General features: G+C 35.4%; 1 protein-coding gene across 7 annotated transcripts; it reads left to right on the top strand.

Annotated features, from left to right (window-relative positions):
• Window positions 1-214: 214 nt before the first annotated feature.
• LOC25488022 (uncharacterized ATP-dependent helicase C29A10.10c) lies at window positions 215-21,076 on the top strand. 7 transcript variants are annotated; one of them, XM_013610198.3, is made up of 22 exons: window positions 215-487; window positions 569-953; window positions 1,451-1,567; window positions 1,660-1,739; window positions 2,090-2,236; window positions 2,340-2,488; window positions 2,577-2,707; window positions 2,823-2,945; window positions 3,052-3,125; window positions 5,031-5,633; window positions 5,754-5,865; window positions 5,987-6,124; window positions 7,549-7,878; window positions 8,326-8,599; window positions 8,702-9,969; window positions 10,722-11,124; window positions 11,217-12,124; window positions 12,212-12,277; window positions 12,355-12,480; window positions 14,459-14,703; window positions 14,811-15,949; window positions 20,725-21,076. In XM_013610198.3, the coding sequence occupies exons 1-22, from the start codon at window positions 336-338 to the stop codon at window positions 20,739-20,741; spliced, it is 6,987 nt and encodes a 2,328-aa protein (XP_013465652.1). In that variant the 5' UTR covers window positions 215-335; the 3' UTR covers window positions 20,742-21,076. The 7 variants fall into 7 exon arrangements, with proteins under 7 accessions (XP_013465652.1, XP_024633066.1, XP_013465653.1 ...); XM_024777295.2 differs by having other exon boundaries at window positions 269-487; window positions 577-953; XM_024777296.2 differs by having other exon boundaries at window positions 350-487; window positions 722-953.
• The last annotated feature ends 4,026 nt before the right edge of the window (window positions 21,077-25,102 follow it).

The following is a 25,102-nucleotide window of genomic DNA, read 5'->3' as shown; positions in this document are numbered from 1 at the left end:
AGAAAAATAATTTTTATTATCATAAACAAACGCAAAATACATACTATTTTTTATAACATTTATAAAAAATAATATTGTATATAAAATCACATTTATTTTAATGCGTAATAAACAAACTTTTTTTTTTGGTTACAGCGTAATAAACAAGCTTTGAAAATACAAAGATAAATACAACTAATTTGGAGACAAATTGTAAATAAAAAATAAATAAAATTTCTGATAATGAAGCGCGCGAAATGGAAGAAATGTTAGAAGCCTAATAACCTAATTTCCGCATTCATTCCTATTCGTGTAAAACCCTAAACCTACCACTACCAATTTCAATTTCAATTTCAATGGCGAACAAAGTTGTTACTAAACAGGAGCTACTCGAACGGTGGAGATGCATCGAGGAAGAAGAAGAAGAAGAGAACGCCGATGACGATGTCGATGTTGTTGATCTTGATCCCTCTAAACATCGTCGCATCCACCTCCACAAAGAGCAATGGTTCGTTCCTTCCCTCTTTCACATATTACTATTATGTCTTAATCCAATTTAATTAATGAAAATCGTTTTAATTACTGTTAGGTTTGCAGATGCATATAATTTTATAATCTGTTTACCTACTGAAAATCATATTTGGTGTGGTTTTTGGGATATAATGGCTCCTCTTTTGGAGACTTTTTACAATTACTACAAAGATGACCGCCACGATTCACCTCTTAGACGGTTGTGGAACAGAATCTCTCATGAAATGAACCACTGCCTTCAGTGCATTTCTCAGCATCATCAAGCCCAAGACATGTATAACACCGAGTACGAGTCTACATCTATCGGCCCTCTTCTCCATATCTTGCGAAAGCTTGATCACGAGAGGGTCACATCACACCTCAGTGATATCAATGCAAGAATAACCGCACAAAAATATGATTCTGCTCGTGATAATGCTCAAGTTGTTATTGTTTTGTATGAGGTACTTGCTTTTCTCTTAGTATAGTTGATTGATATACTATTTTACATCTATTTATTGGAATTGGTATTGCATAGTCTGATTTATAAGTACAGTTTTTATGCTTCTCCTGTAATAGAAATAGTTGATTGTATTATTATTATGTCCACATTTGTTTTCTGTTTCCCTTAGTATGCTATTACATTTCTTATTTTATATTGAAGTTTTTGTTACTGGCTGCAATGAGATGTTCAAGGAGAACTGCAATTTGAATATTGTTAGACTGGGAACCAAAGAAATGTATTCAGTGCTTAAACAGTTACTCTGTTCATGTTATCATAACTGCTCTTATTTATATCTTAAGATCATTTTATTTTGCTTGTGTATGCATTTTCTAGACGACCCCACTTAGTGGGATAAGGCTTGGTTGTTTGTTTGTTTGTGCATGAATTTTCTAATCCTAAGTTCAGAGTTTATCACCTCTATTCATTGGTTTTTTCTATCTCTGTAATTTGAAACAGGTATTGATGTTCCCAATTCTCTTAGATTATCAGCCTCTATTCACCGAGTTTGAGTTGTTTGTGGAAGCTATTGATAATAAGCACGAACTGGCTTTGTCTGGGCATCAACAATTTCCGGTAATTTTTGTTGCTTTCCTGGCTGCATATTTCTGCTGATTTGAAATATAATTTTTGTTTTATATTTTTTTGTTACACCTATTTTCTTCTAGGGAGTATATGCATTACTTTTTTGCAAGAGAAGCGTTCGTTCTGTTGGATACCGTCTAGCTGGATCAATGGGAAGAGTAAGGTACTCATTGTTGGTTATCATGAAACAGCTTAAGCTACACTAGTTGCGATTTCATATTGTACCTGAAAGCAATTTCTCTGTGTATACATCCCAGAAAAAATTTTAATAATATTTTATCTCAACAATTTTGTTTGACTCAAAAGATTTGAAGATGTGAATGGTGAACCCATAGTTTTTCTATGCATGGTAGATATTATAATTACCAATTACCATTGATAGATTCATGGAAATATACATTGTGCTTATCTTTTTTTATTCGTTACTGTATTCAAATATATTTTTCTCTATCGAGACATTTTAAGTATTTATGTCAAATTTGTAACGATTAATAATTGTGTACGTGCGCTTAGGACTGCTGCAGACTTGGAACCTCTGCAACCGCTGCTTAAGAAATTTATTGGCTGTTTAGAGGCAGATGCTTTGCCATTGGTTGTGGAGACTTCAGTACCAAGAACTCCACTGGATCGCATGTCCGTATGGATTGGTATCAAATCATTGTAAGAAGTGTTTTTTTTATATCTTTTATAGTATCAAGATTTAGCCTAGTCAGGTATTTTCTCAAATTTACATGTTACATTTTGATGCATGTGTTTTTTGAAGACTTGGCTTCTTGGATCCTCCAGCTTTTGAAGAAGGGATATTGGAAAATTATCCCTTTTTTCTTGACATCGTACTCAATCATATTAGTGGTGATTCACTTGAATTTTCACATGCTGTTACTTGCTTGAGACTGCTTTTTGAAATGCTCGGTATGCATTTTCCTTTAGTTGTTTTTTTCTCTTCAATTTTAATGTGTATTTGTTTGGCTGACATTTTATTTTGTTCTTTTGGCTTAAGGCTGTAAGCTTTGGCTAAGTTCTACACTGTCTCCAAGTGTAATGCGCAACACTCTACTTGGTCAATGCTTCCATATCCGCAATGAGAAAATCCATAAAGATATTTTTGGTCTATTCCAACCCTTTCTACAGGCACGTGCATATTGATTTGGTGTTTGTTTGTTTGCTTGCTCTGTGTGTGTTTTGGTGGGTTGGGGGGCTGGGCTTGTTCTGCTGTTGACATTATTTGAATGATCAAATTTTCCAGTCTCTTGAAGCTTTGCATGATGGGGATCATGAAAAGCAACGTAGGCATTTTCTCTATTTTCTCCTCCATCAAGTGCCAGTGAGCAGTAACTTCAGCATTCTAACAAGAAAATTGGCATGCCAGGTTTTTACATTTAGATTTTTGTGTAATTGCTGTTGTGTGGCTTGTGTCGATTTAGTAATTGATGAATGCAAAATGTTTTGGCTTATCTTAGTTGCTATATTTTCAGATAGCACTTCTTATTGTACACCGAGGTTACAAGATGAACCCACCATGCCCTCCTTTTGAATGTGCACATATGTGGTATGTAATTCTACTCTCCCTCTTGTCTGTCTGGGTTTAAATTTAAAATCTGGAACTAAGATGTTGTTAATTGAAAAAGAAGTAAGTTTACCTACCTTCAACTTAACAATGCAGAGATTTGGGACTAAAAAAATTGACTTAAAAGGACAGAACTTTACAGGAAAGGAAAATTGAACGGCTCTGTAGTGATAGAGTTTGTGTTGGATAATTTTTGTAACTATCCGTTGGATCTATTACTCATTGTCATCTTTAAGTATGAAAGCAAGACAAATATAAGAAATAGTCTCTACATATTGTTCTATCGAATAACTTAGAACGCAGTCATGCTTTGGATAGGGAAATTCTATTTTCCAGGACACAAGGCAACCCTTTCAATGATATATTTGTTACTGAAAATGTAAGTTTGTCCTATTCACATATATGATATAATCCTTTGGTAGGTACTTTAAAACTGAATGAAAAGCTAAAAATTGTCTTGAGTTTCTTAATCTGTACAGTAAATATCCCTATAAGGCTTTATCCTTTGAATCTACTATCTAGTTCACAGCTGTTAGAATATAAGAAAATATCTCATAATACTACATCCATTCCTTACTATAAGAGACAATTCATTTATTAGATTCTTTGAATAATTGATGTATCTGGTCTATATTATAGAACAGATTCATCAGTTATTCAATAAACCTAAAAAGTTAATTGTCTCTTATAATAAGGAACTGAGGTATCTTTTATATTATTTTAGAATATCTTCAAGTAGTTTCCTAGGATTAGTTTATATTCTTAAGGGTATCTCTTAGGATTATATTTTATATCACTTTCTATTATTATGATCTGTTTTTGATTTAAGATTGAGTTTATGTATCCCTATATTATATTAGAATATCTTTAGTTATTCAACTGAATAGTCTCATCCTTTTATCTAAAATCTCACAACTTCAACACCAGCATTGATCCTGCTGTTCCCAGAAAAGGTACTCTGCACTAACTGCCAAGCTCACCAATCAGAATCTTATTCTGATTCAAAGCACAACAAATCTTTGCATCAACAACAAATCTTTGCATCCTTTAGTTACTGATTCAATCTGTTGCTTCCAGAAAAGATTTTTTTTCTTTCTGATCTTGGCTAATAGAGACAATGAGAGAAGGTAAATGGTGCTGATGTAGGTACCAAGGAGTTGTTTCTTGTGTAACTGTTAAAAAAACTAAAAAGAAAGCAATGGTTCAGGCCCAAGAGACCTCTTGCAATACCATTGTAGGAAATCTTTCCCAAAGAAAATGGGGGAAAATAAGTGTAATTGAGAATGAGATAGAAAATATCAGCATAGTAATCATAGATGAATCTCCGAGAAAATGATCTACTATGAAAAATGTCACTGAATTTTATGAGAAGTTCTAGTATTTATACACAATATCTGTTAGCTTAGCTCTATTCCAGTTTACAGAATTGTAACCGACCATCTCAGACCATAACAGACTCCAAATAAATCAGATGACGGCGTCAGCAGTGCACTGTTACAATTATTGCACATGCAGAAACACCTTCATAGAACAGAGATTGAGAAAAACACACATGTCGTACACTCTAATCATGTTACAGCATTATACTTATTGCGCAGAAAGTCAGGAAAAACTCAAATAGTGATTTTAAGTTTTGATGAGTTGAGGCACAATAACATGCTTTGTTGATTGCTTCATTTCCATTTCCACAGCAGAAATGTATGGGCTAGGATATTGTCTTCATCTTGGTTGTATAATGTTAATGCACATAGTGAACTGTCTGAGACCTTATACAAAACAGCTTCTGCATATATAATACAGATGAGCTTAAATGTATGGTAACATGTTTATGATATTCTTGCTCTTCTGTTCATTACTTGATAATTTCTCAACATTTGTGTTGGACAGGGGACCTTCGCTTGTCTCATCTCTGAAGGACTCCTCGCTTCACAGTTCTTTGAGGCAACCTGCTTTTGATCTTATACAGACAATCATAATATCAGATGCTACTGCTTTAATATATCCAGTGCTGAATTGCTGCACAACTCGGAGCATTGATAGTAGCATGGAATGTGAGTTCCTTAAGTTGGATGATGAAAGTGATGATATTTGGTTGCCGTCTATTCGAGATGGTGAAGAGCAGGATTGTAAAAGTTCTTGGAGTGAATTCAATGTGCAGAGTGACATAGCCTCTCAAGAGTGCAGAGAGTGGATGTGCATTCCAATGTTATGGGCTGATGTTTTAGTTGATACCAGTCCCTCAGTTCTTCCACTTTCATTTTCCAAAGCTGTTTTTTGGGCACGGTCTTGTTTTCCAATGGTAGAACATGAGAGCAGTGCTGAAATGATGCTTCCAGTCAGATCTTGCCTTTCATCTTTTGCTGCAGAAATATCATCTTCATATGGATGGAAGGTTCCAACTGGATCTGATGATGGTGGAGATGGAAACAAATCAAATAACTCAGTTGAAGTGTTGACCATGTCTTTTCCTTTAATAAGAACATTTAACAGGTTGAACACCAGCTTGACTTCATATTCATCTTATGATATATTGAAGTTCGAGAGGTTGTGCTTTTAAATTAGAAGTAGGTTTTTAATTTATTGACTAAATAATTTGGAGTTGCACCTCAGGTTCACTACACATTTTCTAGTTCAGATGAGGCAAGAAGAACTTCGAAGTCGGTGGATTTGGGAACCACTGATGAGTCAAAGCTTGATCCTTTCGCTATTGGATCCAAATGATGTAATATGCCCAAATTATCTAGAATTATAGATCATGTGTTATTGCTCTTGTCCAAATGTGATGAATTTTGTTCTTATTCGTGGAATGCTGCCTAAGGTACGCACTTTTCTTTTTCATGCAGGATGTTAGACAATTTGGAAAGTCTATGTTGGAGCAAGTTTCAGAAACTCGTGGTCTTTCTTGTGGATTGAAGTTTCTTTGTTCTTACAGACCCTCATTGTGTGCAACTATTTTGGGCCTAAAACATGCTATGAAACTGGTAATATTTTCAGCAAATCTTACTGAATAATAATGTGGTTTCTATCTATCCTTTCTTTGTGTTTATGCAAAAGAGGAAAGCTCATTAGAGAATACAAAAATTCAACTTCTAGGAAGGATACAGATTCTCTGAAACAGAAGACAGATAGCAAAAAGCTGCAGAACTATCCATTCTTTTTGCATACTCAAAATGTCCCCCCAGAGAGAACCAATCTTTTGTAGCATTTGTTGGACGGGGTTGATTGATAATTGCAAAAGTTATTATTGCATCAGAATTCTGGGCTCCCTATTCTTCCAACAACCTTTAAAATGTTGCACTGGCGCTACAAGTTCTTTCAGTGTCCAATTTGATCTTTAGATTTTATGGACATGCTTCTTTGTGCTTGGGAAATAATGAGTTGTTTTAAATTGAATTTTTCCTTGTGCATGGTTGTCCAACTCCGGATTTAATTCATAGAAGCATACACGTTTATGACTTTAGGCATCAAAATTTAGTTAACTTACAAAATTGGTTGTGTTAGCAAACTTACAGACTTGTATAACCTCACCTAGATTCGTGAGTTTGAGGATGATTGAACGAGTCTACAGCGTAATGATTATGTCCCCCCACATATGCCTAAACTGATGGTGGTTCAGTATATGTTTTTTCAAAGTCCTAAATGCAATAACTTTATTCTCTACAGTGTGCACAAAACACTAGCCTCTCAGTTGTATCAATTGATTGCACCAATGCATCTAATTTCTCCACAAGAAATCGTCTTCAAAAGAGGTGAACTATGTTGGATTGAGCCCATACCCCATAGATCCCATCATAGACAACAAAATCTTCTTTTAATCCAAAATTGATATGCCCAAGCATCATCATGATAAATGACATTCAGATATGCTAGCACCTCAACTACCAGTGATCTTTGCCCAACATAGACAAAGTCATGAACTAGAAAACAAAAACAAAACCGTCATTGCATGTTTTCTTATAACTTAACTTTGATGAGCTTAACACTGGGATCTACTGTGTTGAGTTTAGCATCGTGTGTCCCACTGTTCCTCACTCTAGTGATTTTGAACTTGTTGATTTGTCAATTTGAACATTGATTTTGAACTTGTTATGCTTTTTTTCCGTGCTTAGTCGTAAAGCTATTTTGTGATTTGTGAATTTGTTTATTAATTTTGAACTATAATTGTCTGATATGGTCACTTGGTATTTATTAGATTGTTGGATATTTACTATGCACATAGTATTAAATCATCTTAGGTAAACAACATAGCTTTTGTATTAAGCAATCTATTACAAGTTTACGAGTCGAGTTTGAAGAGACTCCACGCTCACAAATTCTAAAGTTTGACATCCTTGATTTAGTGATAATTTGACCGACTGCCCTTTATTTTTTCAATTTTACTAATATCATTGTGTTTCCATGCTAGGCCCGACTGGATTCTGTTCTGTTGAAGTTTCATACTTTACATCATTTTTGGTTTCTTTTATGCAAATTACTCAAAGATGAGGGTGTACTTGGCCCACAGTTGCCTGAAAGTTCACACGGTGAATCCAGGGTGTCAAAGTTCTCTTCACAAGGCGGGTTTTTGAAGCAGCCAGCTTTTGATTCTCTGCACATCGATACTGATAAACATGTTATTAACGTTGAACTAAAAATAAAGGAAAAATTTAGTTGCTTACTATCTGAAATGGCATGGCCCGTTTTTTGCAGGTGCCTGGTAAAAGGCAAGGAATTTATTGATTACAATTTCTGCCAGGTATTATGTAGTCTATTTTTCTAAGTGAAATCTTTTTCTTTTTCCTTTTCTTTTCCTGGCTATGTTGTGGTATTTTAAAATACTTTGTTATTTCAAACCCAAAGAATATTCAGCATGGTGCTTTTATAATGCTGTCATCATTTGATGACATGCAAATGTGAAATTTGGCTACTGTCCATAATTTATCAATGAACGTTTTTCATAAATGATTTTTTACGTCAATGTTGGCTTCTGATTTCCGAGTTCAGGTTAAAATAAGTAATTGAGATTCCATCACATTTGGGTTCAATTTAGCTTTTCCCACTTCACCCTTTGAATTTTTCTCTAAATATCAATAAGTTTCTTCTTTTACAAAAGAAAAGCTAGCATATTTACTTCTGCGATTCTAGATTATCTTGGTTGTAGAAGCAGGAAGTTCTTCACCTCTATAGTTCCTTGTTGTTTCAGATGACTTGTGTTCGTTTACTTGAGATTCTCCCTGTTCTTGTTGATAAACTCTGCCTATTTGGTGAAGAAGAGCTTAGAAATTTCACAATGCTGGTAAAAAATAAATTGGGTTTTAAATGGCTTCAAAATCTCATGGAGTGGGGAAAGTCATCACTAAAAGTTGTAATCGTTTACTGGAAGAGAGCACTTACTTATTTACTGAATCTGTTCAAAGGTTCTTGTAATAACACTTCTGCATCAGCAATCATGACCATTGAAAATCTTATTATGAGCGGTGAGTTTTTTCCCCCTCTTTTTCCTGTACTTGTTTCCCCCCATGATTCTAAAGTTCTATGCCATTAATATGTTCTGTTTTTGTTTTGCATTGGCAACTTAGATGGTTATACTTTGGAAGAATTGACAGAACAGGTCTCTCGGTTGTCCATGTCTCTATCTAGCAAAGACTCTCGTAATTTTCAGGAGGGAAATGTGAAGCTCAAATCTTTAGTATCTAAAAGCTTGCCATTTGACAAGAACTTTTTAAGTGCTAATATTCATTCTTCATCCATGGAGGATAAAGGTTTACAAATTTTGGATTCTGAAGTGATGACTGACAAAAACGATATTGAAACTATAGTCATTCTTTCAGATGATGAAGCTGAACCAAAAGTGTTTCCCAATGCCATTTTACCAGTTAGTGAGACAGGTCAGAACATATCTGATGGCAACATAATCCCTCACGCTGCTGGTAATAATTTACCAGCTTCTGACCGTGAAATCCAGAATGTTTCGTACATGAAAACTTCTAAGGAAACAGAGGAGACCTTCCAGAAAAAGGATACTACTGCTGTTTTCTGTCATTCTTCTCAGAAGAGAGACTCTGCTAATATACGGAATAAGCTTGCAGTTACTCCAGATATTGATTCAAAGGCCCCAGAGATTTGTAAGAGGGAAGTAATCTCAAAATCCAAGGATAGGGTCAATTTGATAAAATCTTCTGCTGAAGCTGTCAGCACTAAAAATTTGAACAAAATTATTGACACTGTGTCAAGTACTGCCAACAAAATTTTACGTGATTTTCGGGATTCTGAAGATGATCCGCTAGAGACTGCTTTGAAATCCGTGGGACGTACCCAGTTGTATGTACCAAAGCCTACTTCAATTTTGAAAAGAAAAGTTATTCAACTAAAAACTACTCTTGAAAACAGATCTGCTTGTCTTCATAGGGTAGAGGACCCAACGAGAAGATTCAAGCCACCAAGTTTGGATGATTGGTATAAACCTATTCTTGAAATAGATTATTTTGCAATAGTTGGTTTGTCATCTGCAAGAAAAGATGAAAGCCGGGCTGTTAACAAATTAAAGGAAGTTCCTGTATGTTTTCAATCAGCTGAACAGTATGTGGAGATATTTCGGCCATTAGTTTTGGAGGAGTTTAAAGCACAACTTCAAAATTCTTTTCTTGAAATGTCTTCGTGGGAGGAGATGTTTCATGGAAGCCTTTCTGTGATGTCAGTAGAGAGAATTGACGATTTTCATATTGTTCGTTTTGTCCATGATGATGGTGATTCTGCAACATGCTGGAGCTTTTCAGAAAACGACTTAGTTTTGCTAACGAAAGATCCTCCACATAAATCTAATCACGATGTTCATATGGTGGGAAAGGTATACTGTTCTCTAGGTATGATTTATCTAGGGAGTTTTGTCACTAATCTATGAAGTCCTGCATTTGATTGTTTTGGGCAATGCATGATAGAGTAGGTGCAAAATGTAAATATTGAAACAAAGGGGAAATCTCTTGATATTTTCATTCTACAATCAAAATGCAGGTTAAAACCTTTTTACCCCACTCCATTTTCACCCTCCTCTCTGTTTTCTTCCCACCCAAGCAAGTATTGCCTTAGTGTTTTTTTACAAATAATGATATATATATATATATATATATATATATATATATATATATATTTTGGCAATTTGGCACATGGATCCACTTATTGGCATTATCACGTTTTGCTGAGAGCTTTCACTTACATGAGAAATTGTTTAATCACATGTGGTAAGCCATGCCCATTTTTCTCATAATTGATTGCCAATCCAACACGCTTTGAATTTTTCACTTTAAATTCTAGTAACTAAGTATTGAGATTGAAGGTTCAAGAAGAATTGAGAGAAGAGGTAAAAGATAAAGTTAGGAAGAAATCTGAATATAAATTGTTATGTCTCCACTTGACATAACTGTCTCTTCATATTTATAGATGAGTGAGCTATAGGTAAGATCAGTTACATACTGGTAAGACTTTTCTATGTGATGTGCATTTGTTTTTGATGAACTGAAAATAGCTGGCTCCCCAATGTACATTACCCTAAAGCCAATGTGGTTTATTTCTCCTTCTAAAGCAGTCAGTATATGTTTGCAGGTTGAAAGGCGTGAGAAAGACAACAACAGAAGTATAAATATTGTTTGCATCCGGTTCTATTTTCAAAATGGTTCGTCACGTTTAAATCAAGCTAGAAGAAATCTCACTGAACGAAGTAAATGGCATGGATGCCGAATAATGAGCATTACCTCACAAATTCGAGAATTTCATGCATTGTCATCCATAAAACACATTCCCTTACTTCCACTCATTTTAAATCCTGTCAACGATTCCTATTGTCTTGATGAGTGTAAAGAAGCAGATCTCAGCAAGTTGTGCCAGTCATTGCAGCAAACTCTTAGGTCCTCGTTTAATGTCACTCAGCTCCGAGCAATAAGTGTTTCTATTGGAAGGGCTAAGCAAAAGAAAACTGTTGAATTATCTCTTGTTCAGGGTCCTCCAGGTATGCGATCCACCCTCTTGACTTTGTAGATCTTATAACTTTTTACTAATGTTTTTTATTAAGAAGTTTGCATGTTTGTTATGTATATGTAGGAACTGGGAAGACGCGTACTATTGTTGCAATTGTCAGTGCCCTTCTAGCTTCTCCTTCACATAAGATAAATGGTTTAAAAAATCCTTTAAATGAAAACATGGCCCAAAATTCTTTATCTACCTATTCAAGACCAAAGGTTGACCAGAGTGCTGCTATTGCAAGGGCATGGCAGGATGCTGCTGTGGCTAGACAATTAAATGATGATGTCCAGAGTTCATCAAAATCTTTCGGAAACTGTGCTAGACAAAGGGTTCTTATCTGTGCTCAATCTAATGCTGCAGTAGATGAATTGGTATCAAGAATTTCTAGCCACGGTCTTTATGGAAGTAATGGGAAAATGTACAAGCCTTATCTTGTGAGGGTTGGAAATGCTAAAACAGTCCATCCAAATTCATTGCCATTCTTTATTGATACAATTGTTGATCATCGTGTAGCTGAAGAGAGGATGCATTCAAAAGATGGGAGGAATGATTTGAGGGTAGATTCATCAGCAGTGTTGCGGTCTAATTTGGAGAAACTGGTTGATTCTATCAGATTCTATGAAACCAAGCGTGCTAACTTAAGGGATGTGGATTCTGATGTTAAAAGTGCTATGTGGGATAAGACAGAAACGTCTGATGCTGAAATTGAAATGAAGTTAGGCAAGCTGTATGAACAGAAAAGGAAGCTATATAAAGATCTTCGTAATGTTCAGGCTCAGGAAAAGAAAGCCAATGAAGAAACCAAAACTCTTAGGAATAAGCTGCGGAAGTCTATACTAAGGGAAGCTGAAATTGTGGTAACTACGTTGAGTGGATGTGGTGGGGACCTTTATGGAGTTTGCACTGAAACAATGTTATGCTCAAAGTTTCGGGGTCCTTCTGAACATACCCTTTTCGATGCTGTTGTAATTGATGAAGCTGCCCAAGTATATACATCTCTGTTCTGCTATAAATAATTTGTCCGTGATCTTCTAGTTTCCATTTTGCCTTATGACCTATTTCTGTTGTTACAGGCTCTTGAGCCAGCTAGTCTAATTCCTCTTCAGCTTTTAAAATCAATTGGAACCCAATGCATTATGGTAAGAGTTACTCACTCAAACTTTTGACGTTCTGAGATAGGGTAAGTAGTTTGACTTACCTTTGTTATTTATTCAAGGTTGGTGACCCAAAGCAGCTTCCTGCAACTGTCCTATCAAATATTGCAAGTAAATTTCGTTTTGAGTGCAGCATGTTTGAGCGTTTACAAAAGGCTGGGCATCCTGTTATTATGCTTACGGAACAGGTACTTTTTTTTCCTTCTGGATATCATCCAAAACTGTGCTTTTGTAAAGGAAGTAAATAAGAAGCCTAATACTAAGCCTCAGAAGGTATAGGAATTAATATTTTGTATTAAGTTAGTTTGTGTTTGTCTGGTTTGGCTGTTTTGTTAGTTAATTAGGGTCGTTGTGATCCCTTTAGCAATGGTTGTATAGGAAGCCTAATGCCTATATATAAGGCTTCCTTTTCCTTTAAGAGTGATCTTAGAGAACATTCTTTCTTGTGTTCCTTTTATCTTTTCAATCAATAAAAGTGGTAGTCAAAATCTCGATTTGAATCGTAAAATCTTATGATTTTGCGATTATACTTGGTGGTATCTTGTATAATCTACGGATCTTTGAAATAATTCTACGATTATGGTCGCAGTGTAACTACAGAATGCTATTGTAGTTGTTGTTTTGTTTGTGACTTATGAGTTTGATTTAACGTTTGAATTGCACAAGTATTTCAAGTGTTAAGCTGCTGTTATGTGAGTGTTAGTGTTAGTGTTATAACTACATAAGTATTTCAAGTTTAAGTTACATAAGTGTTATGCAACTATGTTTTAATGTGAGCTATGCTTATGAATTTAAATTTACATAAGTATTTCAAGTGTGTTAAGGTTTTTTTTTTGTCTTATGTTATTTTACATGCATACATATCAAATATAAATTGAGATTTATGAGTTTTGTATAATCTTACGATTACTGTTAGGATTTACGATTTTACTTCCCCTTACTGATCATGCGCAAAATCTAGATTTTGACTACACTGAATAAAACTACCAGGTATGATAAACTCTCCTTCCCCGATTGTTCTTCCATAGAACTCTAACAATTGGTCCAACCTGCCGGATCACAATGCTCAGTGCCATGGAAACCATAATGAACTCTTTGGAGAAATGGATCGACGAACAAGTGAAGTTGATGAAACAAATGACGACGAACATAGATTACATCAAGGAAGGTTTACCAGACATTATTCAGATCTATAAATTGTTATTAGAAATCAAGAAGGATAAACAGCCTCCCTTAGAGGAATGAAGATTCTATCAAAAAAGGATAAAAAGAAACCCAGTGCTGCTGATACCATGTAGAAAATAGTGATGCAAATGTTGTTATGCTTTATTCATCAATCAAGGACTATTTATATAGAGAGATTACAATCAATTCTCTTCCTTGAATTAAGGAGAGATGTTAGGAAATAAAATCATAACATACAATAGAAAATCTGCACTAAATAAGAAAGGAAAGAGTCACACGGATTCTCCAACATCTTTCTGGATCTGGAAAGGACTCCCCTTGATCCAATAGGATTTTCAATCATTATTCCCAAGTCTCACACACTCTTGACAGGCCCACTGACCGTGAGCTCTGGTTCCAACTTGAGAGTTGGGTTTGGGTACTGAATGACTCGAGAATTAGCTCTCAACTTGATGTATTTCTAATGAAAACTGTACAAAGAGAATTCCTTAATTAAGGCAATAAATCTAGACTAAAGCATTCCTAATAAAAACAGAATTAAGGAATATATTTTTTTTTTTAGGGAGGGAGGGGGGGAATATCTTGTTATACGATAACTGCGTACATGGTTTGGGCATGTAGAGTGAAGACCTGTAGATTTGGAAGTAAGGAGAGTAGTCCAATCACTAGAGGCAGATAAAGACCCAAAAAAGCTTTAAGAGAAACTATTAAGAAAGATCTAGAGATTAATAAGTTGGGTGGGAATATGATAGAACATTATGGTGCTGTTTGATCTATGTAACCAACTCCACTTGGTGGGACAAAGGCTTGGTTGTTGTTGTGTGCTTATTATATGACTAGAGGCCTGCCGCTACGCTCTGCTATCCACCATTGCCCACAGAGTCTTGTTCTTATTGTATATTCTTGTTCTTGTATATTTGTTTATCCTGTTTTATGTTAAAGAGCTGAATCCCTTCCCTTTGGCTTTTCTCACAATGGCAGTATAGAATGCATCCAGAGATATGCAAGTTTCCTTCGTTGCATTTCTATGACAACAAATTACTAAATGGTAGCCAAATGTCTAGCAAATCAGCACCATTTCATGAGACCAAGGGTCTTGGGCCTTATGCATTCTATGATATTATTGATGGTCGGGAGGCTCATGGGAAAAACTCTGGTGCAATGTCACTTTGTAATGAGCATGAAGCTGATGCTGCAATTGAAATACTAAGATTTTTCAAGAAAAGGTACCAATGTACTCTCTCTCTCTCTCTCTCTCTCTCTCTCTCTCTCTCTCTCTCACTCTCTTATGTATGTTGACTTCTTACAAAACTAAGTATGTATGCCTCCTTAGGTACCCAGCTGAATTTATTGGTGGAAGAATTGGCATTATTACTCCATACAAGTGCCAACTTTCTCTTCTGCGGTCTCGTTTTCTTAATGCATTTGGATCTTCGACCATAGCTGACATTGAATTTAACACCGTGGATGGTTTCCAAGGTAGAGAGGTGGATATATTGTTGCTTTCCACTGTAAGAGCAGGTCATTCAGGCACTGCTGCATCTGAAATAAACTCAAGCTCTATTGGATTTGTTGCTGATATAAGACGGATGAATGTTGCCTTGACAAGGGCCAAGTTATCACTTTGGATTTTGGGTAATGCAAGAACTTTGCAGACAAACCATAACTGGGCAGCTCTTGTTAAAGATGCTAAAGAAAGAAACTTGATCATGACGGCTAAGATGCCATATCAATCATTGTTCAAAACAGCTAAAAATAAGCGTGTTTTTGAAAATTCTGATAATCACGCAAGGCCGTCGAAGCATGAGAAGAACGTTAAGGATAATGGCCACAACGCACCAAAAAAATTGGTCAACGACAACGATACCCTTGTCAAGAAAAATAAATCTGTTTCTGAAGTCAAAGACAGGAATAATGATAGTCGTGATGAGAATAACTTTTCAGTTTTGGGACAAAATCCTCAGGCCAAGGAAAGAGATTCCAAAAATAAGCATATTTCCGTAAAGAAGGATACAACATGTGTAGAAGGTGGAAGAGAAGGAAAACATAGAATGAAGATTCGCTTGGGAAAGACACCATTGAGTAAAAGGCAATCCAAATTTCAAAATTCAAGGACTGATTTGGATCATCCGGTGGAAAAACTAGGCGGTGGACAGGCATCAAAACCTTCTGAGTCAGAAAAACTGGCTATGCATTCCAGAGGGGATATGAGCAGTTCTACAGAAGTTACTGCATCCTCAATGAAAGGATGCCACAAAGAGAGAGTTGCGAATAATCAAGATAGAGCTTCTAATCAAAGTATGGGGGCTGAAATTTCAAAAAGGAAACAGCAGCGTGAAGCTGTTGATGCTATTCTTAACTCATGTTTGATATCTACGAAGAAGGATGAGAGATCGACAGAAGTTTCTGCAAAAAGGTCCTTTTCCTCATCTATTGCAAACGGGAATATGAAACCACCTAAGAAAAGAAGTGGTAAACTTCCTCATCTTTGCTCTTCACTAATATTGATGATTTAGATGCTGTTTCCCTTTTGTTGATGGGAATGTGATGATGCCATGATAACAGTTTTTCAGGATTTTTTCTTATCTTTATTCTACTCTCTTATCTCTCTCTAAATAAAATCAAGTGATATTTTCCCTCATGCTCCTATATTTCTGTCTTTTTCTAATCATTACATGATCATCAATTGTCATCCTAAAAGTGCCGATGTCATCAATTCCTCATCTTTGGCATCATTTTCCATCGTATTTTTCTCTTGACTGTACATGAATATATGTGAAGTGCCAGATTTTAGATTCTTAAATATGAATATTTTTCATTATCAATGAAAAGGTTCGAACAACTATTTATATACTGTACATGCAAGATATAATCTAAATAGGAATGTAATCCTATCGTATTATAATAAAGGCCAAATACATCCCCAGGTCCTTTAAGTTTCATGTTTGTTTCAGATAGATCCTTTAAGTTTCTAAGGTTTCAAATAGGTCCTTTAAGTATGGAGTTTGTTTCGGATAGGTCCTTTAAGTTTCTAAGGTTTCAGATAGATCCTTTAAGTTTCGAGTTTGTTTCAGATAAGTCCTTTCTATCAAACTCCGTTAAGCCAAAGTTGATTTGATAGAAATGACCTATCTGAAACAAACTCGAACCTTAAAGGACCTATCTGAAACTTTAGAAACTTAAAGGACCTATCCGAAACAAACTCGAAACTTAAAGGACCTATCTGAAACGTTAGAAACTTAAAGGACCTATCTGAAACAAACATGAAACTTAAAGGACCCAGGGAGATATTTGGCCTATAATAAATAAATATCAATCTCTCAACACCCCCCTCAAGGTGGAGCATATATATCATATGAATCCATCTTGTCACATGTAAGTCATTCGAAGACTCTAGAGATTTCATAAAATTATTGGCAAGTTGATCCTTAGAATTGACAAAGGAACTTCTGATGACTCTAGAGAGAATCTTTTTCCTAATGATGTGACAACCAACTTTGTCCTCTCGTGAAAAAGTGGATTGGAGAAGCGCAAAGCTTATTGGTTATCACATACAAGTTCCATTTGACCAATCTCCTCTTCTAGGTCACCATGTCAGAAAGCATTCTTGATATCCAATTGAAATAAGGGCCAACATTTCAAGACAGGCATAACTAGTTATAAAGAGACTAACAAATGTCATCTTCGCAATGGGTGAGAAGATTTCACTGTAATCTTGACTATAGTCCTGAGTAAAGTCTTTCGCCACTAATCAAGCCTTTAATCGACCAACCTGTCCATCAGTCCCACTTTGATATTAAACTCCCATTTGCAACCAACAACAAATTTTCCAGGAGGAGGTGGAATAAGTTCCCAAGTATGGTTAGAGTCTAAAATCTAAAGCTATAATCTCATCAGTATTGACATGTTTCCCCCCTAGGTAAAGATAATGCTTCCCGAACTGTCTTGGGAATAAGAGACAAATAAAAGAGCAGAAACAAAAGAAAGGTAAGGAGGAGACAATTGGTGATAACTCAGTTTTAAACACACCAAAATTACCTAAATATTAAAGATGGCATGCAGTTTATCAAATAATAGGAAGAGAGAATAACATCACCACAAAATTTTAAAGGTGCATCGACTAAGTGATGATGTTTCTGTTAAACTCAGTTAAACTCAGAAATTAGGGTCAAAACTATGATCCCTTTTGCTGGACTGTTTTCATTTAAATATTTCTGATACAATTTGTAACTGTTATCTACAGCTAGGCTATTTAATAAATACATAATTACACAATTATAACTATACAATAATGTAGAATATGTTGGTTTGACTTGCAATCAAGTCTGTGCAAATCTGCTGGTTTAATGACCAACAAATCAGCACCAAATCAGCACTAATGAATAATTTTGCTTTCAATTCTATCGACAGTTTCCTTTCAACGACACCATTTTTTTTGCGGTGTGTTGTACAACTTGACTGATATATGATACCACGAGAAGCCATGAAGGAGTTGTATAGTGCAGAAAAATATTCATTTGTATTGTCACTCCGCAAAATTCGATTTTCTTTTCCTTTCAATTTTGGGTCTTTTATCTTTGAACAAAACGCCTGAAAGGCATCAAATAAATTTGAATGATCCTTCAATAAAATAATCTACGTGCATCTTGAGTAATCATCAATGAAAGTGACATATTAATAGTAATGTATCCCAAATGGCACACAACGAGGATCCTAAATATCATAACAAACAATATCACATGAAAACATGGATCTTTTACTGGCTCTGCTTGGGAAAGATACTCTTAGCATGTTTGTAAAGCCGACATACCTTACAATTCAAGGACTTCAAAAGTGAAAGATGAGGAACCAACACATTTAACTTATCCAACGACGACGAATGATATCCGAAGATGCATAAACACCACTGACTATGGATGGATGAGGGTGAAGTTAGTAAAGACCCTGTTGGAAATTCCTCCATCATTGTGGTCCACCCTAGACGCCTTATTGCGGCATTTGGGGTGCCTTGATTTGCAGTCTCAAACACCTTCATTGTGTTGGGTATGAAGTGACGGATTTATGACATTGCTTGTAAATATGGCATTACAAGTCGGTTTTCTAAGGATGAGTTAGGCCCAATATAAAAACCTAATATGGTATCAGAGTCGATGGTTTGACGAAGGAAGCAATCGGTTCCTTGAGTCAAAAGTTTTCATGACAATGGTGGTCAGGTGTCGTGTCCCATTGATGTGGTGGGTGTCAACGATGAATCGATGATGCAAGTATATGTGGATGAAAAAATTCTTGTTTGAAGGGGCGCATATACCCAAATGAATGGATGGATGACTCACACTTGAGAGGGAGATTGTTGTGTACCAAGTGTGAGATAGAAGTCTCACATTGAATGGAAAAGTGAATGTCGGGAAATATATATGTGTGACTCACATTAGGGAGAGATAGTGGGGTAGAGAGTCTGAGATAAAAGTCCCACATTGGATGAAAACGTGAATGTTGAGCAATATATACATGTGAAGACCTATAAACCTAATGCCCGAAGGTTTTGAGTTAAGATGTGGTGTCTTTGAGTTAAGATGTGGTGTCCAACACACTTGTATTGTTGCTCTTGGCCCAATGAGGACGATCCCTAGGGCTCCCCTCATAAACCAACAAACCCACCATAAACAACACAGTTAAGGGCAGTGCTTTTATTCATCGGAAAAGCAAAATTCACATTGGCCTCCGGACACAAGAGTATCAGTTTAATAACATCAATACTACCATAAGTAACATCAACCATCAAAGAAGTTTTATGCTCAAACAATTTGCTTAGACCCATTTTGCCGATTGTATAAAAAATTCTTGCCTCATTAATTGAAGAAGCCCCTTCCTTGTCTAAAAGCAACTTAAAACCTTTAATGTCATTGTTAGAAGCAAGTTCCAGTAAACTGGAAAAAGAATCTTCAATATTAGTGTTTTCATATCCTCGTTGTTAGTTGAAAATTGAAACTTCTACAACTGACAACACGAAATTGAAAACCGTAATTTTGATTTCTCTGGGCCACCACATGGGCTTCAACTTCCACTGATGATAACCATTAACCGAAGCATGTGTGGTGGCCCACAGAAATCAAAAACAAGGATATGAATACACTAACTGTTAATATTGAAGATTCTTTTCCCAGGTTTATTGAACTTCCTTCTAACAATGACATTGAAGGTTTCAAATTGCTTTTAGGCAGGGAAGGAGCACCTTCAATTAATGAGGCGGGGATTTGGTATGGTCGGCAAAATGGGTTTGGGCATATTGGTTGAGCATAAAACTCCTCTGATGGTTGCTGCTACTTGTGGTAGTATTGATGTGTTATTAAACTGACACTCTTGTATCTGGAGGCCGATGTGAATTTTAGTTGTAGGGTGAATAAAAGCTTTGCCCCCGCTGTGCTGCTTCTATTGGGTCATGAGGGGAGTTTGGGGGGTTCATCCATATCGGGCCAGCAGCAACAACACAAGTGTGTTAGACACCACATCTTAACCCAAAACCTTACACTTGTATATTATTACTCATTATTCACTTTTTCATCCATCTCACACTTCATACACAACAATGTCCCCCTCAAGTGTGAGTCATTCATTCATTTGGGTATATGTTCCCCTCAAACGGAAGCTTTTTTATCCATATATACTTGCAACATCGCTAATATCCACTACATCAACAGGACACGTCGCTTGACCACCATTGCCCAGAAGACTTTCGACACAAAGACTCGGTCGAACCATAATTTCTTATACCATCTTAGGTTTTTATATTGGACTTAATTTATCCTTTCAAAGCAGGTTTTGTAAGATTGAGTTAGGTCCGACCCAAAGTTTAACATGGTATCAGAGTAGAGTAGGTTCTGATTATGTGACCTGTCCTTGTGCTTCACAACCACTTTCGGCTTGCACAACCTTTCAATTTTTGGTTACATACGTAAATCGCTGTCAACTCCGGTGGCCTTTTTAATAACTAACCACGCCACTACGACCGCCTCCTCAACTCCCGACAACCTTTCTTACAGAACCACATTCACATAAATCTACAATCTTTACATCAACAATAATCACAATTTATGCTGCAAAAATTTCTAATATTTTCTGCCAGAAACTCACATTGCAATTTAAAGATGGTTATCGCCTTTCTTTGTAAGCAAATGAATATATAGGGTAGTAAAAGCTGGTTATGTGCTTGTTGTTTGATATCCCTCTAATTTTGATTTTTTTTCCAGTGAGACCCGATGAATGAGCACGGAATTATGGAAGAAGCAACTTTTCTATGAGGGTTTAGGCCGAAGCTTTTTCCCTGATCCTGTTGTGATCACCTTTTTGTCTTGCCACTTGGATGAAGGCGTTTTTTGCTGCTCCGCTGATGCTTTTCTATCTATAATCTAATTGGTTAGTGGGTTTTTATTACTGTAAAACATGAAATCACTAGAAAGTAGAAACTTAAATGGTTTAGTTTACTCTAATGGATGTTGGCTAAAACGTGGAACAAAAGATATATTGTATACATGGTGGCAGATTTGTGCAAATACAAGAAATTTTGTTCATAGTGGAATACCTATATCCTTTTCTTCCAAATGATAAAATGGAAAAACATTTTTCTTCATAAGAATAAAATGGAATAATTTACTGCAATATACAACTTTTCATTTGCTTACATGTGAAAATTTAGATTTTCTGTAGCACTTAATACTTAGTTTTCCCTCATAATATCTGTAACAAATTTTCCTTTTACTTGCATTAAACATTTTAAACAGATAAAATATAAATATCAGAGTAATAACTTTACTGCATTAGTTCAGATTTTTCTCTCTCCATTTTTTCTGAAAAATTATGTATATCACCTTATAGTACTTGTTAAGCTTTTATCAAAGTAGCCCAGGCTCAAGTCTTTCCATATCTAGTCTAGTGATCTAGTCTATTACCACCTCTAAGCCTGTCCATGCAACATGGAGTATTTTATTCAGATTCTGCGTTGACATTCACTGCAGTCAAAGAAACAGCCGCCATTGATATTTCCATGCAGTTTTATTAGGTCAACTCTAACCCCCAAAATATTTGTGATAGTATACTGTATATGTTGTTGGACATTGCTACCATAATAAACCTTTAATTTCAGGGGACTAATGTAGTGGTTCCGTAAGTTGACAGGATATCATCCCTTGAGTTGGCCGTTCCTCTGCCCTGAAAAATAGAAAACAATCATATGTAAATAAGAGGTGAGAGATGATAATTAATATGTGCATCATTTGTTAGCATGATCCATATTTATTTAGAAGTCAAAATCATCTCAATTTCTCAAAACAAATGTAGAGTTCCTTTAGAGAGAAATATATATATACACAACAATTAATGACATAATAACTTCTATATGGACTCTCCTCACACAATCACACTCACTTTCTAGGTTTTGCTTTTGCTGTCATTTCTCTCTGCCTATTCCTCGCCAAAAATCAACAGTATAACCTTTGTTCCAACGAAATCTTAAAGATGAGAGCAGCGTTATATGTTTTTGAAGAGTCCCGACGTGAACAATTAGTTGAATAAAGGGTTAATGGTGCTTTATCCCCTTTAATATAGGTCATTTTTTGTTTTCCCCCCTGTAAAATATTTTTTTTGATTTACCCCCTATAAATTTTTTTTAAAAAAAAAATTCGTTTTTTTATGACCTATTAGGGGGGTATTCAAAAAAATAATTATTTTTGTAGAGGGGTAAATCAAAAAAAATATTTTACAGGGGGAAAACAAAAAATGACCTATATTACAGGGGGTAAAACACCATTAACCCTTGAATAAATGATAGCCACTAAGATTAAAATAAAGGACGGCTATGATTTAGTATCATGTATATATCAAGTGAGAGCATATCAAGTGAGAGGAGTAGTTACAATGAGAGATGAGAGGAATTAATTTAAACCGTTGGATCTAAATCAACGCTTTAGATTTAATTGCACTTTAAAAAGGGTCATGTATTGTATGCAACCTTCAACTTTCCTTTCATCTTCTCCACTTTGTTGTTGTCTCTCTCTCACGGGTAATCTCTTTCTGTGTTTCTCTTCTTCTCATAGTCTTAATTTCACTATCATCATCATCGTAATCAAAAGTAGGATATGTGATAGCCAATTTTGAATAATTTTTTTTTTTTTTTTATCATTACCCAATTCTTCCTCCTCCATGGTTTATGATTAGCATCATTAAAAAGAAGAAAAAAAATCTGTTTTAATGAAGATTTGTTGCATATGTGGAAACAGAAATTGATGAAGATTTGTTCATCCTGTTTTGAGGTATCTAATTTCCTCAATTAGCCTTTCTACTGTTTTCCTCTTCTCTTGAAACGTGCTGCTCCTTCTTGGGTTCCTCTCCATCAATTCACACACTGAACCTAATGATTTTGTGACGGTGATAGAAGCGCTCATAGTAAATCCTCTTCAACGTAGAAGCGCTCTAGAAGCGCTCATAGTAAATCCTCTTCAACATAGAAGCGCTCTCATCTCTCATCATCTGCTATCAGTCTCGACAATTCTCTAACCTAATGATTTTGTGACGGTGATTCTCCGACAACGATGTCGACCATTCTCGTACCCATCTTGTTCAACGCTGAAGAGCGATTCCAGTGATGAATTTGATAGATCAAATTCCTTAATCATTTTTTACATCAGTTGCATAACAAGAACAATTAACTAATCTTAAAATTGGGATTAGTTATTTATGATAGATGTTAATTTTAAGATTAGTTTTTTCCTCCAGAATGATTAAATCCTCTTGTTGAAGAAAATAATTGTTGGCAAGAACAAGTATAAACGAAACTGGGAAGAGATACAAGAATGATATTAAAATCAGCGATGGATGGGTTGTGTAAAGAACATGCAAATTATAAAAAAAAAAAAAAAAAAAAACAGTGGAATAAAGTTATGGAATACGAAGCAATGAACTGAGAAGAAGGGGAGTTTGCAGAAACGAAGCAGGACAGGGACAAAAGGGTAGTGATGCCGTACATGATATTTTTTAAACAAAATTTAATCACAACCTTTGATTTTAATCCATTGGCCACTATTTGTTCCTCTCACCCTCTCATTTAAAAAATTATCTCATTTGAAATACCATATATATATATATATAGGGGTTTGTTACAATAGACCCACTTCATTTTATGAAGGTCTATTTTAGCAAGCTACACCTTTACACTTGGACATAAAAACCCTTATTTTTGTTTTTTGGGTAAATTAAATCTAAAGGACACAAATGTAAATTTTGTTTAAATGTTGGATTTTTTATTTATTTTTTCACATAAACTCTTCATGTACCTCCCGTTCTCTTTCTTTCTTCTTTCTCTCTTCCCTTCTCTCACCACTTTCCCTGAGTTCCGTTTCCAGCGCCAACACCACCATGGGATGTTTCAGTTCTAATAGCTCAAAACTTGCTCCTCCACCACCTCGCTAATAGCTCAAAAACTTGAGTGGAAGTGAGTTTTAGTTTTATTGGATTTGGATTCAATTGATTGTGACATAGATAAATGGAGGCACGGTCGAAATGAGTATACCTTTTCTTCAATACAAGATTTGTTGCATATGATTTACAATATAAGAAATAAGAAAGTGAGATATTACTTCAATACATATTAAGCATGAGATTGAGCATTATTAATGGTTCTATTCATGTTAACTTGGCGAATGACCTTAACATAATAGACTCCAACAACTAAAAGAACAACAAAAGCAACACCAAAGATAATTCCAGCCACGTCACCAGCTCCAATTTGTTTCCCATTCTTCTATGATGCATAGTTTTCATATTTCTGATTAGCTTACTAGAGCTGCCATAGGAAGGGATGAACATTTGGATGTAGTGCAAGAGTTTTTTGGTCTCAGGAGTTCGTGCATTTGGATGAAACACGACGTAAATCCATGGAGCATGATGAGTCGCAAACTCAAGAAAAAGAAAGGGAATGGAGAAGGAAGAAAGAAAGAGAATCAAAGGGACATAAAGAGTTTCTCGTAAAAGAAAATACGGAAATTACATGTGTGCTCTTTAGATTTAATTTGCCCAAAAAATAAAAAGGGTTAAATATAATTTTAGTCCCTATAAATACACATTTTTCTTATTTTGATGTATATATGCATGTAGTTTTCCAAAATTCCAAAATTAATAGTTAGTTTTAATATTTAACTATTAATTGTTTGATTTTAAGAAAAAAATAATATAAATTTTTAAGTTTGGGGGGGCATTTTGCACATAAGTGCAAAACTTCAGAGGGGTATTTGCAAAACGTCATGTTCACTAACAGAAAAATTTGACGGAGGGGGTAAATTGACTAACGTTGTGAAATTTCAGGGGGGTAATTGAAGTTTTGTTAATTTTAGGGGGGTAATTGATGAAACTTACAATTTTAGGGGGGAAATTGACTATTTACTCATATATATATATATAAAGGGATTTGTTGGAACACACCCACTTGTTTTTATATGTGAGTTTTTTAGCAAGCTACACCTTAAGGTGCATTTAACTTCTAGGAGTTGCTAGAATATACCCACTTATTTTTTAGGTGTGTTTTAGCAACATTCATCTTAAGGTGTATTTAACAACTTTTTAGTTATATCTTTGGTA

The sequence above is a fragment of the Medicago truncatula genome, chromosome 2, assembly GCF_003473485.1.
Source record: "Medicago truncatula cultivar Jemalong A17 chromosome 2, MtrunA17r5.0-ANR, whole genome shotgun sequence".
Lineage (NCBI taxonomy): Eukaryota > Viridiplantae > Streptophyta > Magnoliopsida > Fabales > Fabaceae > Medicago > Medicago truncatula.
Note: the sequence above shows the minus strand (reverse complement) of the source record. Positions and strands in the feature narration are given on the sequence as shown.

What these genes read in the sequence shown, in the direction of transcription:
- LOC25488022 (XM_013610198.3), top strand. Translation starts at nt 336, where the DNA reads ATGGCGAACAAAGTTGTTACTAAACAGGAGCTACTCGAACGGTGGAGA. An exon ending in CTGGGCATCAACAATTTCCG is followed by an intron (nt 1,568 to 1,659) that starts GTAATTTTTGTT and finishes ATTTTCTTCTAG; the next exon opens with GGAGTATATGCATTACTTTT. An exon ending in TTGATTACAATTTCTGCCAG is followed by an intron (nt 7,879 to 8,325) that starts GTATTATGTAGT and finishes TTGTTGTTTCAG; the next exon opens with ATGACTTGTGTTCGTTTACT.